At 41.5% G+C, this 17,049-nt stretch overlaps 1 protein-coding gene across 4 annotated transcripts in view; it reads left to right on the forward strand.

Annotated features, from left to right (window-relative positions):
• DOCK8 (dedicator of cytokinesis 8) overlaps positions 1-17,049 on the forward strand; it is a 201,974-nt gene that overhangs the window by 59,027 nt on the left and 125,898 nt on the right. For all 4 annotated transcript variants that reach the window (XM_059411918.1, XM_059411919.1, XM_059411921.1 and 1 more), the window contains 2 exons: positions 839-910; positions 15,908-16,031. In XM_059411918.1, the coding sequence (XP_059267901.1) occupies positions 839-910; positions 15,908-16,031 (196 nt within the window). The remainder of the gene's footprint in view (positions 1-838; positions 911-15,907; positions 16,032-17,049) is intronic.

Below are 17,049 nucleotides of genomic sequence, written 5' to 3' on the forward strand. Positions count from 1 at the left end.
TATCTAGTGCATAAGAAATGGGTCGGAGGCATGAGCTATGGCCAGACATGCTTCTAAAAGCTTCCATGCTGACTTGATCCTCATCCCAGCTCTCTGAACGAGGCACTCCTCTATGTATGCTCTAACAGGAGGACCCAGAGACAGAGAAGGAGCGCCCCAGGCCACGTAATTAATAAGGGGTGGGGCATCAGTCTTTAGCCTGTAGTATTTCGACTCATTCATCTCTAATATCGAAACACTTGGGAAAACAGCCAAAAGTTTCGCTACTGTGTGGAACTGGTTATTCGAAGACTCTGATGCACCTGGGGAGGGTCTCCCATGGCACTCTTCTGCAGGTAGGACAAGAACTGCCCAGATTAAGAATCACCAACGAAAGAAGCCAGGATCCAGTCCTCAAAGCACAAGACAGACCTTCTTCATGGCTTTCCAAAAGGGAAACCTGCGTGTCCTAACAAGGTTACACATGAGCAAAAATTAGTCTCAATTGCCCCTGTGAGAAATGGGTATTTATGCTTATTTTTCTGGTTCTGTATGTGATTACAGCTAGTTCTACCTGTCTGGCATTGGAATGCCTTTAAGGGATGGGTGTAGTTTAACAGGATTCTCTGTAATAAAGAAAACCCACAGAGCATCAAATGGCAACATGTTTGTCTCATCGAAGTAGAAATGCTGTCGCCCGAGGAATGCTGCAGACACTTGATGGATGGGTAGGAATGCCCCTGGCATTCTCAGTTGATACGGGATTGAATCATGCTACTCTCCTTAGTTATGATAAGGGATTGTTTTGTTGTCTTTATCAGGTACTAACATGATTTTATGTCATTTTCCACCTCATTAGGGTTGAACTGGACCCTCATGTCAGGGACTGTGTTCAGACTTACATTCGGGAATGGCTAATCGTGAACCAAAAGTAAGCTCCTTTTTCTTTTCTCTTTATATATATATATATGTATATTGTTAGCTTTTACAATTGCTTGTTGTTGTTGTTGTTTTAAAGATTTTATTTATTTATTTGACAGAGATCATAAGTTGGCAGAGAGGCAGGCAGAGAGAGAGGAAGGGAAGCAGGCTCCCTGCTGAGCAGAGATCCCGGTGCGGGGCTCGATCCCAGGACCCTGGGATCATGACCTGAGCCAAAGGCAGAGGAGCCACCCAGGTGCCCCTGCAATTGCTTTTCAATGAAAAATTTCAAGGGCAGTTTTGGGTTTACAGGAAAACTGGATAGAGAGTACTGGGAGTTCTGGTATACCCTCTTCGAACAGTTCCCCTTAGTGTTAACCTCTTGCAGTTTGGGTGCTGTTAGTTTGTTTGGGTTTTAGTTTAATTTTTGGTTTGGTTATTGCACACATAACCACATGACTGTTTCAAAGAAACTTTAGCAAGGAGGGGAATTTGTAAGTACAAAATTCATGAATAATGAATGCGGATTGACTTTATCTTGTGCCCTATTCAGATACCTGCTGTAGGCTCTGTATTACCTTCTCTATCAAATATCAACTCTGCCTGCTTGTCTTTCAAGGGTTTTAATAATCTGGTCCCACTGTATGCGGGCCAGATCCACTTCCTTTCTGCTGGGTCTGGAGCCTCTTCCCCCCTATTCGTTCTCATAACCCACTCAGTCCTACCTCCACACCTGGGCCCTTGCTGTACCCTTCTGGATGTGCCCTCCCGCTTTCCCCTGTCCATCAGATCCTACCTATGGATTCAAGACCAGGACACGTTTCTTTTTTTTTTTTTTTTTTTTTTTTTTTTTTTTTTTCCCCCTTTCTTTTTTTTTTTTTTTTTTTTTTTTTGTCTTTATGCAGCCTCCTCTGGCTGATTCATTCTTTCTTGGATAGACCTTACTTAAGATACACGATACATTTGTTATCCCTGATAAGCCCATAGTGATATACTATTATTAACTAAAGCCCAGAGGTTACATTAGGGTTCATCTTTTGTATCCAAGGTCCTACAAGTTTGACAATTACATAATGCCGTGCGTCTGCCATCCCAGTATCATACGGAATAGTTTCCCTGCCCTAAAAATCTCCTGTGCTTCCCCACGTTCATCTCTCCCTGGCAACCACTTACTTTTCTGCTGATTACACAGTTTTGCCTTGTTCCTTCATGTCTCGTTGTGATCTGAGAGCTCATTTCTTTCTTTCCTTTTTTTTTTTTTTTTTTTTTTTTTTTTGCTGACGAACATTCCACTGTGTGGATTTATCACAGTTTGGTTAGTCATTCACCTATGCAAGGAGAAAGTTACGTTTTAAATATAAAGAAGAGGGCCTTTTTGTTTTGTTCCCATTCTGACGAATTCTGAGGGGGGGGTGGAAATTAATGAAGTGAAACTTGGCCTCAGATTCAAAGGTAACATTTAAATCCATGACCAAGAAATAGATAACTTTCTAAGCTTCCCGTCAAAAGGGCCCTTCTCTCCTGGGTTAGCCAAATGTTCTACCACATTGTCTTGAGGTCTGTGTCCCTACGTCAATAACCTGGACAGTACCATCCCATGAGAAACATGTAGACACGCAAAAATTCTCAGCCTGTGTGTGCGAATACGTTGGGCATCAGGGAGGGGCGTGTGAGCGGACTGAGGACACATCCCAGTAGAAGAAACATCAGAGAGCCTCTGTCAAGACATAAATAGTGAATTTCTGCTCTCCTCACCTCTCCTGTACTGCTGGAAGAATTGGTGTTCTATGGGATAAAGAGCGAAAGACTGTGGGGGTTGGGTTTTATCCAGGTCCCAGAAGTGTGCCCGTGAATTTGTGCTGATGCTTTTCGGAGCAGTGTCTGTAAGCATACTATTTTCAATGGCCAAGCAAGAGAAAGCAGAGCTTGTAAACAGTGATTAAGAGAACGTTAGATACTAATCCATCATGTGTTCTAATTTCCAACATGAATGGAAAACGAAGTTTGCCAGGTAGTCAAGGAAGATTATGCTTGGCCGGTAATAAATAAAATATTCCAGAACAAGTTGTTCTCAAGCTTTTTAATGTTGTAATTAGAGATACTTTCCGGATATTACGGTTCTAAAAAAAAAGTCTAAGAAGGAACAATAAATAGAAAGGTCTGTTTTACTACATTTGGTTTCTATTTGCTTCTTGGGACACTATTTTTTTTTTCATTCCTCATGGCAATTCCCGTTGGAATATTCTTTTTTTTTCCCCTCTAGGTTGCACAAACTTAAAAGAAAAAAGGACTCCTTTGGAATATTTATTTTAGACATTTTAGAGTTTATAGGGAAACAAAAGGGGAAAAACCCATTCAGTTTCCTGTAGACAGATAACTGCCATTAACATTTGATACATAGCCTTCACATCATATTTCATTTTATCTATATTTGTATAAAAACTAAATCAGATTATGATACTATTTGTAGCATGATGCTATTTTGGGTTTTTACAGTAACTGGTGATTATCTCTGTTTGCTATTAAACATTCTTCCTCAATCCAATTTTTAATGGTTGTATGATATATTTATATCAAAATTCATTTAACCAATTTTAGTGTTTGCACGAGTCCCTGTTTTTTTTTTTTTTAAAGATTTTATTTATTTATTTGACAGAGAGAAATCACAAGTAGATGGAGAGGCAGGCAGGGAGAGAGAGAGGGAAGCAGGCTCTCTGCTGAGCAGAGAGCCCGATGCGGGACTCGATCCCAGGACTCTGAGATCATGACCTGAGCGGAAGGCAGTGGCTTAACCCACTGAGCCACCCAGGCACCCCACACGAGTCCCTGTTTTTCAGGATTATACTCCAAAATGGTAACATTCTTGTGCATAGCTATGATTTTTTTTTCCTTCAGAATAAATCCCTAGGAGAAGAATTTTTCTGTCTAGGATTATGCACAAATTTAAGGATTTGGAAATAATATAACTGAAAAATTATCAATAATATGTGCATGAATCCTCAAGAATATTGGATGTTACCTTTTAATAAATTGCCAATTTTTCTTGCAAAGAGACTCTCTTATTTGCATTTTTTGATTATGAAATTGGGGAATCCATTGTCCGTATATTAAGTTGGCCAGCTTATAATTTTTCCTTCATGTCCTATTTATTCCTGAAATTTGTGCGCCTCTATTAATGTATTTGTCTGGGCCTGTTTATCTCTAGGACTACCTTTATTTATTAGGGATAGTAATTGTTTGTCTGGCATATATTAGATATTCCTTTTCCAGTATGTTCTTTGTCTTTCAAAATTGCTTCTAACTTTTTTAACATTCAGATTTATTTACATAATCAAATCTGTATTCCTAATTTTCCTTGTGATTTCTATATTTGCTGTCATGGTTTAAATGTAATTCACAAACCTGATATTATTTACTGAGAATTTTAAGTCAAAATGTTAATCCATTAGTCACATGATCCCTTTTGAATTCCCTTTTGAGTCTCTATTTGATTTTATCTCTTCTATAGCAACAATGATTATTCGTATATTTATTTTATTCAAATTTTTGTGCCCTTTTTCTCCCCCCATGAAACAAAGTAGTATCTTGTTTAGCTTTATCTTTGGCAACATGCTGGGGCTGGGAGTTGCTGTTGGTCCTGTTCTCTGCGCGCTTGTATAATGGGCCAGTTCCCTTCTGAGAAATTCGGTAGGAGTATGCAACTCTGGAAGCTTTGACTGGTGTTTTATTTTTTTCATTTTTTTATTTTTTAAAGATTTTATTCATTTACTTGACAGACATATCACAAGTAGGCAGAGAGGCAGGCAGAGAGAGAGAGAGGGAAGCAGGCTCCCTGCTGAGCAGAGAGCCCAATGCGGGGCTCGATCCCAGGGCCCTGGGACCATGACCCGAGCCCAAGGCAGAGGCTTTAACCCACTGAGCCACCCAGGTGCCCCTGACTGGTGTTTTAGAGAGGAAGCACCTTTTTCTGCTCCACTGTTTGATCCTTTGGTACTCTGAATTTGGTACTCCAAACATGAAAATCTATTCCTAGCACACATTCTGCCCCATATGTACCTGTAATATTTTATTTGTGGGGAGAATACAACATACTGTGATACACTATTGCCAGACATCTCCCAACCCTGCATACATTTTCAGCTCAATTATTTCCTATGGGTTATTTCTTTTAAGGTTATTTATTTATTTATTTATTTATCAGAGAGAGAGAGAGAGAGAGAGAGAGATCACAAGTAGGCAGAGAAGCAGGCAGGGAGAAAGGGGGAAGCAGGCTCCCTGCTGAGCAGAGAGCCCAATGTGGGGCTCAATCCCAGGACCCTGGGATCATGACCTGAGCCGAAGGCAGAGGCTTTAACCCACTGAGCCACCCAGGTGCCCCTAAGCTTTGATTTATTCATTTGGCACAGAGAGAAAGAGAGTGAGAGACTACAAGCAGGAGTGAGAGAGGGAGAAGCAGTCCTCCTGCTGAGCAGGGAGCCCAGTGCGGGACTTGATCCCAGGACCCTGGGATTATGACCTGCCCCGAAGGCAGACGTTCAACAACTGAACCACCCAGGTGCCCCTCAGTAATGTCTTTGACATTCCTTCTGGGTCAGAGATCTATCCCCCGCCCCTGGTATTCTAGGGGTGAGGTGAAGGAATGTATCATTATGTTACCAAATCTTTCTCTATTGATGGACATTGAAATTGTCTCCAATTTTCACAGTCATAAATAACATCAAAATAGACATCTAGGCACACTTGCCCCGACACGTGCGTGTGAGGATTTCCGAGGGTAGATTTGAAGTCTGGGCATATGACACGTCCTCCTAAGGACTGCCAGATTTTTCTCCAGGAAAGCTATACCGATGGGCTCCATTACCATCCGGGCGTGAAACTGCCCTGTCCCCCGTATCCTAGCCAGTGCTGGACATGATTGGTCAAAATAAAATATGAATTCCTGAACTTGTATTCTAGTTCTTGTAACTGGATGTACTATATTTACTTTCTGAATATTGTTTCTGTCGTTGAGTTTTCTTCCCTTATCTTCCCTCAAGTCGCAGTTCAATATACGCTTATCATACCTCCTGACTTCCTACTCCTAGGTATTTACCCAAGTGAACTGAGGACCTCTGTTCCTTTAAACATCTATATGCAAATATTTATAGCACTTTTATTTGTGCCTGCCAAAAATCAGAAACCGCCCAAATCGTATGCAGTGGGGTAAGGGATAGCCAGACTCTGGCACGTCCATACAGCCCAATGCTACTCTGCAGTGAAATGGAACAAATTCCTCATGCCCGAGGCAGTACAGATGACTCTCAGTTACATCACGCAATGAGAAAAAAGCCAGACAAAGGAACCTAACGCAGTGTTCCATCTGTTTGCTGTTCAGGAAGAGGCAGAGCTGTAGGGACAAAAACTTGATGAGCGGTTGCTGGAGCCTTCGGGTGGTCAAAGGAAGGGACTGCAAAAGGTCACGAGAGACTTTTGAGGTGTTGGAACTGTTCTAAGTCTTGACTGCAGTGGTGGTTACACAACTCTGCGTTTGTCACAACTCACTCAAGTGTCATCTAAAAAAGATGAATTGTAATTGGGCCCTAAAATCAATGGGTAGAAATCTAAGATAGTTCCTGACATTGATTAATTACTCGCTAAATGGAAGCTCTATTACTTTGCTATGGTTTTACTTTATTATTTCACAGAATGATGATTTCTCTGGAGCAGGAGTAAATGGTTTCAAGTCCAGGCTCCCCCACTTACTGCTGTGTGACCTAAGACAAACTATTTTTGTGTGTGTGCCTCCATTTCTTAATTGGGAAAACAGGAATTAGAACAGTGTCTACCACACAAGTTATATTATATGCAATAAATAAATTAACATATGCAAAATGCTTAGATATCTTGGCCTATCATAATAGATTAGCTACCACTTATGATATTTTAAAAATAGTACTACAGAATATGGCTCACATGTCCCTGCCCAGTTGACAAATAACTTCAATTAGATGTTAGTAAGATTATATGCAAAGGAAAAAAAAACAAGGGACAACTCAGTGTTACTGAAGATTTCTTTTCAATTAATGATTCAGGGTAGATTTCCCCTCAAAAGCACTATAATTTCCATATTCTTGAAATACAGATAAAGTTTGGAAAATCAGAAGGCTTTAGGGTTTATCTAGTTCCAATTCAACCCATCCAAAATATTCCTTTCAAGTGAAATAAGATCTGAACACTTCAGATAAAGCACTTATATTAGCCTGTCCAAGGAATGAACCAAAAATTCTACCTGTATATTTTAATGCACTGTGGAGGGGGCACTGCTTTCCTCTGGAAGACCATACTTAATGAAGCCATTTCACCTTCTATGGACATGTCTCTGCCATCCATAACCACGCACTCAAACACTGATTTACTTAGCTCTTTTATTCCTCAATTATCTCCTTGCTGATATTACATTTCTCTGTAATATCTAAGGATAGTCTTTTATGTCCTTGCTATCTGTGATAATGGCTTTGAATCCCACTTAGGGGGCAGGGGAGTGGAGTAATGGCCACTTGTGTTCCCTCCCACGCTCATAATTCTATAGAGCATTTGCCACTCAAGTTCTATAATTGAGGCTTTTAAATCAGACAAAGAATGCTGCCTATGAAGGAAAGAGGAAAGTTCTAGAATTTCTTTTTCACTTAATAAGAAAGATTTGACTACACAGAAACACAAACTACGTGATCTCCTTTTGGAATATGTTTTCCTACTTGAGATGTTTGTGGTACTTATAATGGAAGATGCCTTGAATGGGTTCCATTCTATCCTTCATGTCTAGAAACATAAACACCATAAAATGTGGTGTCATTGCTCTAAAAATGATAGTGTTTTTCTCTACATGCCTTTTGGAAATGACCCTCGATCTCACAAATAGAATGGGGCCATGGTTGCATATTCATCTCATCTCATTTCCAAATATTTGATTATTTTGCTTGGACTGGTGTTTGCAGGCATCTTGGGGTCACATTAGATACTTAAGCATTATTTCCTCTGCCATTTTCTCTGCATGAACTAAAGAGTGATTCACTTACATTGTGTTTGGTGTCTTGGAGGAAAGTCGAGCTCTTAAGTAATTAAACTTGTTCGCATGTTATTTATTCTCGGTGTATTATGCACAGCGACAGTGAAACATTTCAGGAATGTTATGAGCAACATCGTAAAAGCCCTTAGACTTTGTCTTTCATCCTGGGTGATTAAAGTAATTCTGAAGGAAGGTCGTGCTCAAGGAGAGCTAGGACATCAAGGAATGGGGTATCATCTGTTTTATTACTCCATATTTTACTCCCAGTGAACTGGTAAACAATTAAAATTCAAACACATCAGTGCATATAATTCAGTTACTCCCAAAACACCATAAAAATGTCTCCCTGATCAATAATTGCTTATTATGACATGCATTTGTTGTGCTGGCTGCCAAGGTATTCAGCTATTTGCTTTCTAAAAGTATAGGAAGCAAGCAAGGCTCGTCAGCCTGTGCAGTTACAGAGAGTGATCCAGCTGTGGAAATCACTGAGCCACTCCTGAGCTGTGACACACACCTCCCATCCCCATGAACCTACACCCCGCTGAAGCCCCAAGGCCAGGGCATTCATGAAGCCTACCCTGACCTGGCTGGAGGAAGTGGCTCCCTTCTGTAAATTTTTGAAGCCTGCTGTTTGTATTTCTCTTGGGAACTCTTGTCATACTCTACACTGCACTCTTTTTTTTTTTTCTTTTTAAGATTTAATTTATTCAAGAGAGAGAGCATGTGAGTGATAGAAAGCAAGGGCAGGGGGCAGAGGCGGAGGGAGAAGCAGGCTTCCCACTGAGCAAGGAGCCCAATGTGGGGCTTGATCCCAGGACCCTGAGATCATGTCCTAAGCCAAAGATAGACGCTTAACTGACTGAGCCACCCAGGTAGCCCTCTTGCAGAGGGCCTCTTGCATTCTGATGACTTTTCTGAATGTTTCTCTCCCCTATTAAATATGTATTTCTCACTAGACTATGACTTCACGGAGGACAGGGACTCCCTTAAAGCTAGGACTTTTGTGCATTCCTCTTTGGTGCCTTATTCTCAGGAGATAGTTTATAGACATATGTTGAATGGGAGAATGAATGAAATGTTAGCAAGCAAACATCCATATCCTGTTCTTTAAGACAATTGTTCTTGGATCTATCAGACCCAACGGCATCTTTCTGTGTAATGAGTATTTTATAATACCATCTTTGTCACCCATGAACTTTCTTATTTTTAAAAGTTAATAAAATGTCCCAACTGTTATATAAAGGAGAACTATAAGAAGCATAATACATTAAATAGCATGTATGTAAATATGCAAGTGCTTGGACACAGCTCCATCAGAGAACATGATCAAGTAGCTCTTTGCAGCTGCGGGAACCATCACTGCAAGTATCACACCTACAAAAGCAGACGACAACAGGTGTGTTGTGTGGGTGACTCAAAGACCACAAGCAGCATTGCTGTTAGTAATGTGATTTTCCAAAAAGGGGAGAAAGCTCTTGGTAGAGATTGAACCATCACAGAGTTTAATTCCCCCTACATTTATATGGTAGTTGTTTTGCTGGAAAATTTGGTGCAAAAATACTGGGGGTCTGGCTCATATATTTACAGGCTGGTTTTTCACCTCCATGAAAGACAGGATATTTGATAGCTGTGTTGGATGCTGATAGATGTGTTGGGATCATTCTTTGTTGTGTGGGATGCCCCAGGCATTTCAGGATGTGAAATATAGTAGTACCTCCTGGTCATTGAGACAATCAAAAATGGAAGCATCAATTACCCTCATTGAGAATCATTGCTACTAAGCCATCAGAAAACTGAAGTCCCAAAATCCAATCCAAACCACGGTTTTAGCTGCACGACTGGGAAAGGTAATCCACTAAGAATTCCTAAAAGGGATGGAGTGGAATGGAACAAGTTTAATGCGGACAGTAACCTCACTTGGGTGTTAATTGGTCTTTTGGGAGAATTCTGCAAGTGAAATCCTAAAGTGAGTGCTTCTCCAAGTTCGACTTTTGCTTTTGGTAAGAAAGTAAAGTTCCCATATAAAAATGATATTATTCACAAATAAAGATGTTAGAAGACTTTAAATTCAGCATCTCCATAAAATATGGTCATCTAGATGGTAACACTTGCATTGGTGTTACATATAATGGTATTGTCATTGCTACTACTAATAATAACTATTATTCATTGAGCTGGTGGGTGATTGTCTTAGTTGAGATGGTCTAGAAGCTGAGCCTGAGGCAGGGATTCAGATGCACATGATTTTTGAGAGTATCCTCTTTAGGAAAAGCCTGTAAGGGGATGAGGGAAGCAAGAAAGAGAAGCAGAAGGAGTCAACTCAGGATAAGACTGCTGAAAAATTCTTGGCCAACATACAGGTGCCCTGGAGGGACAGCAGTACAAAGTTTTCCCACTGTCCAGCTTTGAGGCAGGGTGTGGCAATATTGTACCCCTTTATCAGTCAGTCATTGCTCATAGCCACCGAACCAACGTGGGAAGTTAGAGGGCTGGCAGGAAGAGGGAATCACTCTAGATGTCTAGATGTCTCTGGATATGAGAGCTCCTATGCTCACAGCAGCTACAGTAATGGATACACAGCCTGGTAAATAGGACCCACTAACAGAATTATTACAATGCCAGACACTCAGTCTATTCTTCACCTTTTGTTTTGAAACAATCTCAAATACCCAGAAAACTTGCAAGTATAACACAAAGATCTTTTTCCCCTCCCCCAAACCATTTGATGGTAGGTTGCCAACCTAATTCTCCATTATCCCCAAATACTTTAGCGTGTAATCTCTACAAACAAGGACATTCTCCACCATAATTAGCATATAGACATCACATTCAGGAAATTCACATTGATACATTATTACCATTTAATTCTCAGACCCTATTCAGCTTTAACCAAATGTCCCAAGAATGCCCTTTAGAGCAAGACAATCTAGTTGAAAGGCATGCATTGCATTTAGATGTCACATGCTTTTAGTATTATTTACTCTGGAACAGTTCCTGGATCTTTCTTTGACTTTTATGACCTTGAGATCACAGGGCCATTATTTTTTTAGACATAATAATCCTTCCATCTGGATTTGATGATTATAAAATGCCCAGTTCCTCACCAAGCTTTCAGTTTATTTGTATCAGCATTGAATCATAGTTTCCTATTTTATTCAGTAAGTTTGAATCTAGTTCTGTGGTTTATTTTGATGCTCATATTGTCCTCACTTTGACCAGTGTAAATCCCTCCAACTGGTCCTTTTGTCTTTTTCACATGCCCTCAAACAACCATTGAGCCCATCCTTGCTTTTGGTCACAAGGTATTCCAAGCTGCTCTTACAGTTTCCTTTCCTCACCCCTGGATTCAGTCATTTCTCCAAGTAGATATGACTCCTTTTAAGTGGAAAGTGGTACTTAGAAGCCAAGCTGTAGGTGTTGAGTGTGCTCATTGCTATTAAAGTGTCATTCCTCCCATGTCTTCTCAGTGAACAGTGGTAGGGAGTGTGTGTGTTTGTGTGTGTGTGTGCGCACACGCACATGTGTTCTGAAAACCATGAGTTCATGTTGATACATGTAATTCCAACACGACATCAGAGTATTTGTTCCAATTTTCTTCCTTTCCATATTTTTATCCCTTCTCAGGTAGTGGAAAACATGACTCTTATTGTCCTTATGATGTTTATTTGATTAATCCTCTGATATGCAACCACATCAACTCTCCATCCCACAGTCACCCTCCTCCTAATATGCTGGCTCTGACACTAACACCCTGCGACAGGTACCATGGATGGGCACCATCCACGCTGTGTGGCTTGCCCTGCACTGATACTGAGTGCCAGGCCACCCCTCCATAGAGACACACTTGGCAGGCTGCCCCTCCAGGTGCATGCCTCTTTGTTCTATGTAGAATGTCTACTCTGTTACCACATGCCAGGCTCTTCCAGGCGTGGGCGCCCCCCTCAGCCCAGGTGAGTTCTGATTCTCCATGCCAGGCAGCCCTTTTCTATGCATGTTCTCCTCCCCCTGTTTGGCCTTCAACTTCCCATTTTGGGCTTCCTCACCTACTCCCCATCCTAAGGCATGGAGGATTGCCATGTTCTGATGGCTTTAGTGCCAAATTGTATGGGAGGGATAGGAAAGAAAGGGAAGTGAAGGAAGGAGAAGAAGATGTATGTGTATTTGTTTCCAGTCATCACACAGGCTTTCAAAATGAGCAGTGTTACTCCGCATTTCACCCTTGAGGAAACTGTGACTCAGAGCAATGAAATCACTTGCCTACGATCTCATGGCCAGTACATAAGGAGGCAGCATCTGAACCCTGATCCCAGCCTCTAGAGCCAAATTCTGTCCACTCCATACTTTCTCTCAAGACTTTGGTCTTTAAAATCTGTTTGGTCTTAGGGTGCCTGGGTGGCTCAGTCAGTTAAGCATCCAACTTTTCATTTTGGCTCAGGTCACCATTTCAGGGTCCTGGGATCAAGCCCCATGTCAGGCTTCTCATTCGGCAGAAGTCTTCTTCTCTCCTTCTCCCTCTGTCCCTCCCCCAGCTTGCACTCTCTCTCTCTCTTTCTCTGTCTAAAATTAACACATCTTTTCAAAAAATAAATAAAATATGTTTGGTCTTCGTGTGGTTCCCAAATATACAACAGTAGGTAGTGTCTGGAGATAAGGAATGCAGTTCTCTTCAGAAGCAGTAGGTTTGTTCATTTTAAGAATAGATTTCCTACCACTTGGCCCACTTCCCTCTCTCTCTCTTGTCTGCAGAGAGGTTCAACAGGAGCAGGGCTTTATTTGGCTCAGTTGCCCACGTTGGGTAGCGAGGCTGCGGTTTCTGGTGGCCACTGTCACTCAGCAAGCAGCCTCACTACTTACCCGGTGGTGGTTTCTGCCTTCCATGGCTGGCACTTTTAAAATGAGTCATCTTTACATCCTTACCACCACTTATCCTCTCCCCCAGCCAGCTCTACCCCTGCTGCCACAAGGGAGCTTTGTGACTTTCTGAGACTTCAAAATGGGGAAGTAGATGCTAAATCCGGAACGAGGAAGGGGAGAAACATTTGCTCTGGTTTCAAACACACAACCATGAAAAACTTTAGTCTAAATGCTTTCCATCCCCAAAATGCTGAGGGCTGGTACATATAGAGAGTTAGCATATATCTATGTTGTGAACTTTTAACACTGTTCTGTGACTCATTTTCTTAATGCCTATTTGTCAGTGTCTTTGGGGTTCATTTAAGTAACTCCAGAAAATGTTCAAACAATGGAAGACCAAAAAAGAAAGAAAGTATTTGCATAAAATAGCAGAAGAGCAAGAGCCAAATAAATTTGACTTATCCCAGCTCTAATTTCTTTGGAAGAAAACTGGTTTGAATGTTTCCAGATATGGTGTATGAACTTTTTCCTCATAAAATCTTAAAGCTGGGCAAATATCCTAGAATTCACCTTGTGTTTATATGTCATTGATGAAGAAATAGAGGCACTGAGGAAAATGACTGAGGGTGATGGGGGCAAGTGCAGAGCTGTAATTGTGTGTGTGTGTGTGTATGTGTGTTGTTCACTTGTTAGTAAATACTTGGAAATAGGTGTACTTTGTAAGATAAGAAATAAAGCTAAGGCTGGTTGTCAGGACACACACGGTCTTAAGTTAGGCTGCTTCCTGATTTTTATTTCTGTGGCCCGAGCAGGTGGCCTGGTGAGGAGACATCTGACATTGAACTTTTGGCGTGTACAAGCCTGAAGGAAGGCCAAGGGCAGATACCAAAGTGTGAAAACAGTGTTTTAATTCACTGTTTGCATTCGATTTTAGAATTAATTCATTAATCAATTTTTAAAGGTGGGGAGGGGCAGAGCGAGTGGGGGAGGAGAAGTTTAAGCAGGCTCCACGGCCACGCCCAGTGAGGAGCCGGAGACGGGGCTTGATCTCACAACCTCGAGATCATTACCTGAGCAAAATCAGGAGTTGGACGTTAACCCACTGAGCCACCCAGGCGGCCCTAGAATTAATTTATAGTACTTAATTCCTTTGGGAAGTTTCCCCTTAAAACTGGATCCTTCAGGAAAAACAGGCACGGATTCAGTGTATTTTAATGACGAGAGTGATCTTAGGACACAGCTCACTATTTACCACTACTTTGCGCTGGGTACTTTTTCCCCAAGACATTATAGTCCATGTAGCCTTTTCTTTGAACTCTTGGAGAGAGTCCCAAAAGGCATTTTATCCACTAGCAAAGCCGTCCATCCAGCGCACACATGCGTGTTGCTGGGGAAGTTTATGTGGATGAGAATCACTTTTAAAAAGCTAACATGTTAAAAAAAAAAAAAAAAGCTAGCAGGTTTATGAAATCCCATGTGGGGCTCTCTCTCAAAGGTCTCTGTTCATAGAAAATATTATAGTAGAAAATAAATTGCGAAAAAAAAAATTTTGCTCACACATATATCTCTTCTTCTTAACACCGCCATTTGCACATTTAAAGCAACTGGAACCAACATAATTTTCTTAAATATTTTAAGTGGTTAATTACGTCTGGGGAATTGTTTGAAGGGGTCCCCCAAAATACTTTTTGCTAATTGACATTTATGAACAAGATGATATATTACATTTTATTTATTTGGTTGGGGTTTAGGAATTCTAAGCCTGAGATTATGCTGCATATTTCTCTTGAAATCTTTTCTCAATGCTCACTCTCTTTTCCTTACTTGGAATGTACCTTACTCATTTACTTACTTTGTTCAGTTCCCCAATTTGGCATGCTGAATACAGCCCCGTGAATACAGGTTTGGGCTTAGGGCAGTTCAGCCAGGAGACCCCAAAGATGACCATTTATAGCTGACCGTGACTCGGATTAGTCACCAAGCCCATCTTGCCCCTCTTTTGGGGGCCATTTCTTGTCTCCTTTTCTTCAAATTGCTTGTCTTGAGAGCACAGTAAAATCTAAGGACAGAGCTGGTTCTCCCTGTAGACAACACTGGGACATCTCCTTTTTTTTTCCCCCTTTAATTAACTTAATCAATGACAATTGATTGGATACCAAGTCTGTGCACAACCCAACACTTCGCCCTCCCAAAGAGTTATAAACTCCGTGTGTGGATCATTGAGAGTAACGCTCCCACATCTCCTGCTCGATCTGTTTCCTGCTTGATCTGCCTAATAAATCCTTACTTATTTCATATCCTTTACCCACTCATGCAGGGGTTTTTCTAATAGCAGGAGAAATCAAGCCACATGGGCGTGTGGCTGTGCGGTTGACTTTGAGCCTCTTTTCCAAGAAGACCTTGAGTCATAAAAATGGGGAATAGGCACGTAGCTTTCTACAGTTGGTACCTGACAGCCTCTATCTGTTGCCTTTTTCACAATGGTCTAATTTCTTTCCCCAGTAACAGGGCTAGCCATTATCTTTGAAACCCTTTTCATAGCTACACGGTTTTGAAACCCCGCTTTGATGGCGTGCACGGGGTGGAGATTGAGACAGTTAGCAGAGATTTTCAGCCTGTCGGTCATTTATTTCTATTTTTTTCTTAACCATGTCCCGCCTTTCTAATTCACTGTGAAACACGCTGATGGGGACATTCAAAGTTTTCCTCTATTTTTAATCTTCAAACGATCTTTATTTGCTGCTCTGCACATTGCTAGATTTATTTCAGCCTCTTAACACTAGGGTCATAGTTAAGCATCAGCTTGGAGCCAAATAGCCCGCAGCTGAAATGACCACACCTCCGAAGTGGCATTTTCCCAGACCGTTCCTGCCTTTAATAAGGAGCCAGCCAGGAGGCGAGTCTGTATCTCATTACAGCAGAGCCTTGTATTAGGCCTGGTGCATAATTAGATGTGAGGAGTCACAATCGGTCCTCTCTTTGCAAGATTTCTCAGCGCCGCATCTGCTCCCAGCCATTACTTTTATTTTTAATCTAACGCGTTTGTACCTCTCTCTTTTTCTCTCTCTCCAAATTACGTAACAACAACAACATAAACAACAAAAGAAACCAAGGCAGTCCGGAGATCGGCAGCTTTAAAAAGTCTGGATCCCGAAGAGATTTTCACAAGACGCTGCAGAAACAGACATTTGAGTCAGAGTCCTTGGAGGGCCGTGAACCAAGCACACAGGTATTTTCTAGCAACAAACATGGTTACCAGGTTACTGGGCTGTTCTGCCCAGGGCAGGATGTTGGTGTTTGAACTAGAGAAAGGGCTGGAGTCAGAGAATGTCAGAGTAGGAAGAATGCTACTAGCTGACTTTTTTTTTGTAAACCTGTTTGTAGCTGTAGAAGTTGGTGTTCAAATGAGAACCCGCAAGTTCAATAATGAAAATAGGTAGAATTGGAGGGGGGCAGCCCCCCACCCCCGGTAACAATTCCTGAGGAGACACAGTGGGGCCTCTAAGGCAGGCTGAGGACTGAGTGAAAATCCACACTGAGGCCAGTCTGCCCGGTTTCTCTTCATGATTTTGCCACATATTAACTCCGTCGCCCCAGGCAGGATAATTAACCTTTCTGGGCTTCCTTCCCTGGAAGACAAGGATGATAATAAAGCCATCTCGTTTTATTTTAACTTTTACTTTTAGTTCGTCATTCCATTAAATTTTTTTGAGTTTATTTAAGAAATATATGTATGTAAGTGAGTTATATCATCTGTACATGACCTTTCAGAAGGGGAAAGGAGGAATGAGGAAATATTTACATGAAAAAGGAGTGTTGGGTATGGAGACCAGCTGGTGTAAAGGGAGTAGCGCCTTAGGAGAGCTGCTTGGCCGCCATCTTGGTCAACCATTGTTTGATCTTGGGGAAGTTACTTTACCACCTGAGTCCGCTCAGTGGGAAACAATGGGCTGCAGTGGGTCTCTTCCAATTTTGAATCTCAGCTCTCTGACTTTGACATTAGTTTTGTTTGAGAATATTTAAACCCTTTGGGGAAAAAATGGAAACAGCTGAGCTAACGAGGCAAAGTAGTGTTTTGAATCTGATACACTATGTTGGATATATTTGAGTGATTGCTCTAGAAAAGGACAGCCATGGTTAACTGGAAAGTTTGAGAACTCAGGCAGAGGTTCTGTGGAGGAGTAGTTGAGCATATATACTGTGTGTGTCCGTTAAAACCACACAGCCCCTGAAACCTTAGAAGAGAA

The sequence above is a fragment of the Mustela nigripes genome, chromosome 9 (assembly GCF_022355385.1).
Source record: "Mustela nigripes isolate SB6536 chromosome 9, MUSNIG.SB6536, whole genome shotgun sequence".
Classification (NCBI taxonomy): domain Eukaryota; kingdom Metazoa; phylum Chordata; class Mammalia; order Carnivora; family Mustelidae; genus Mustela; species Mustela nigripes.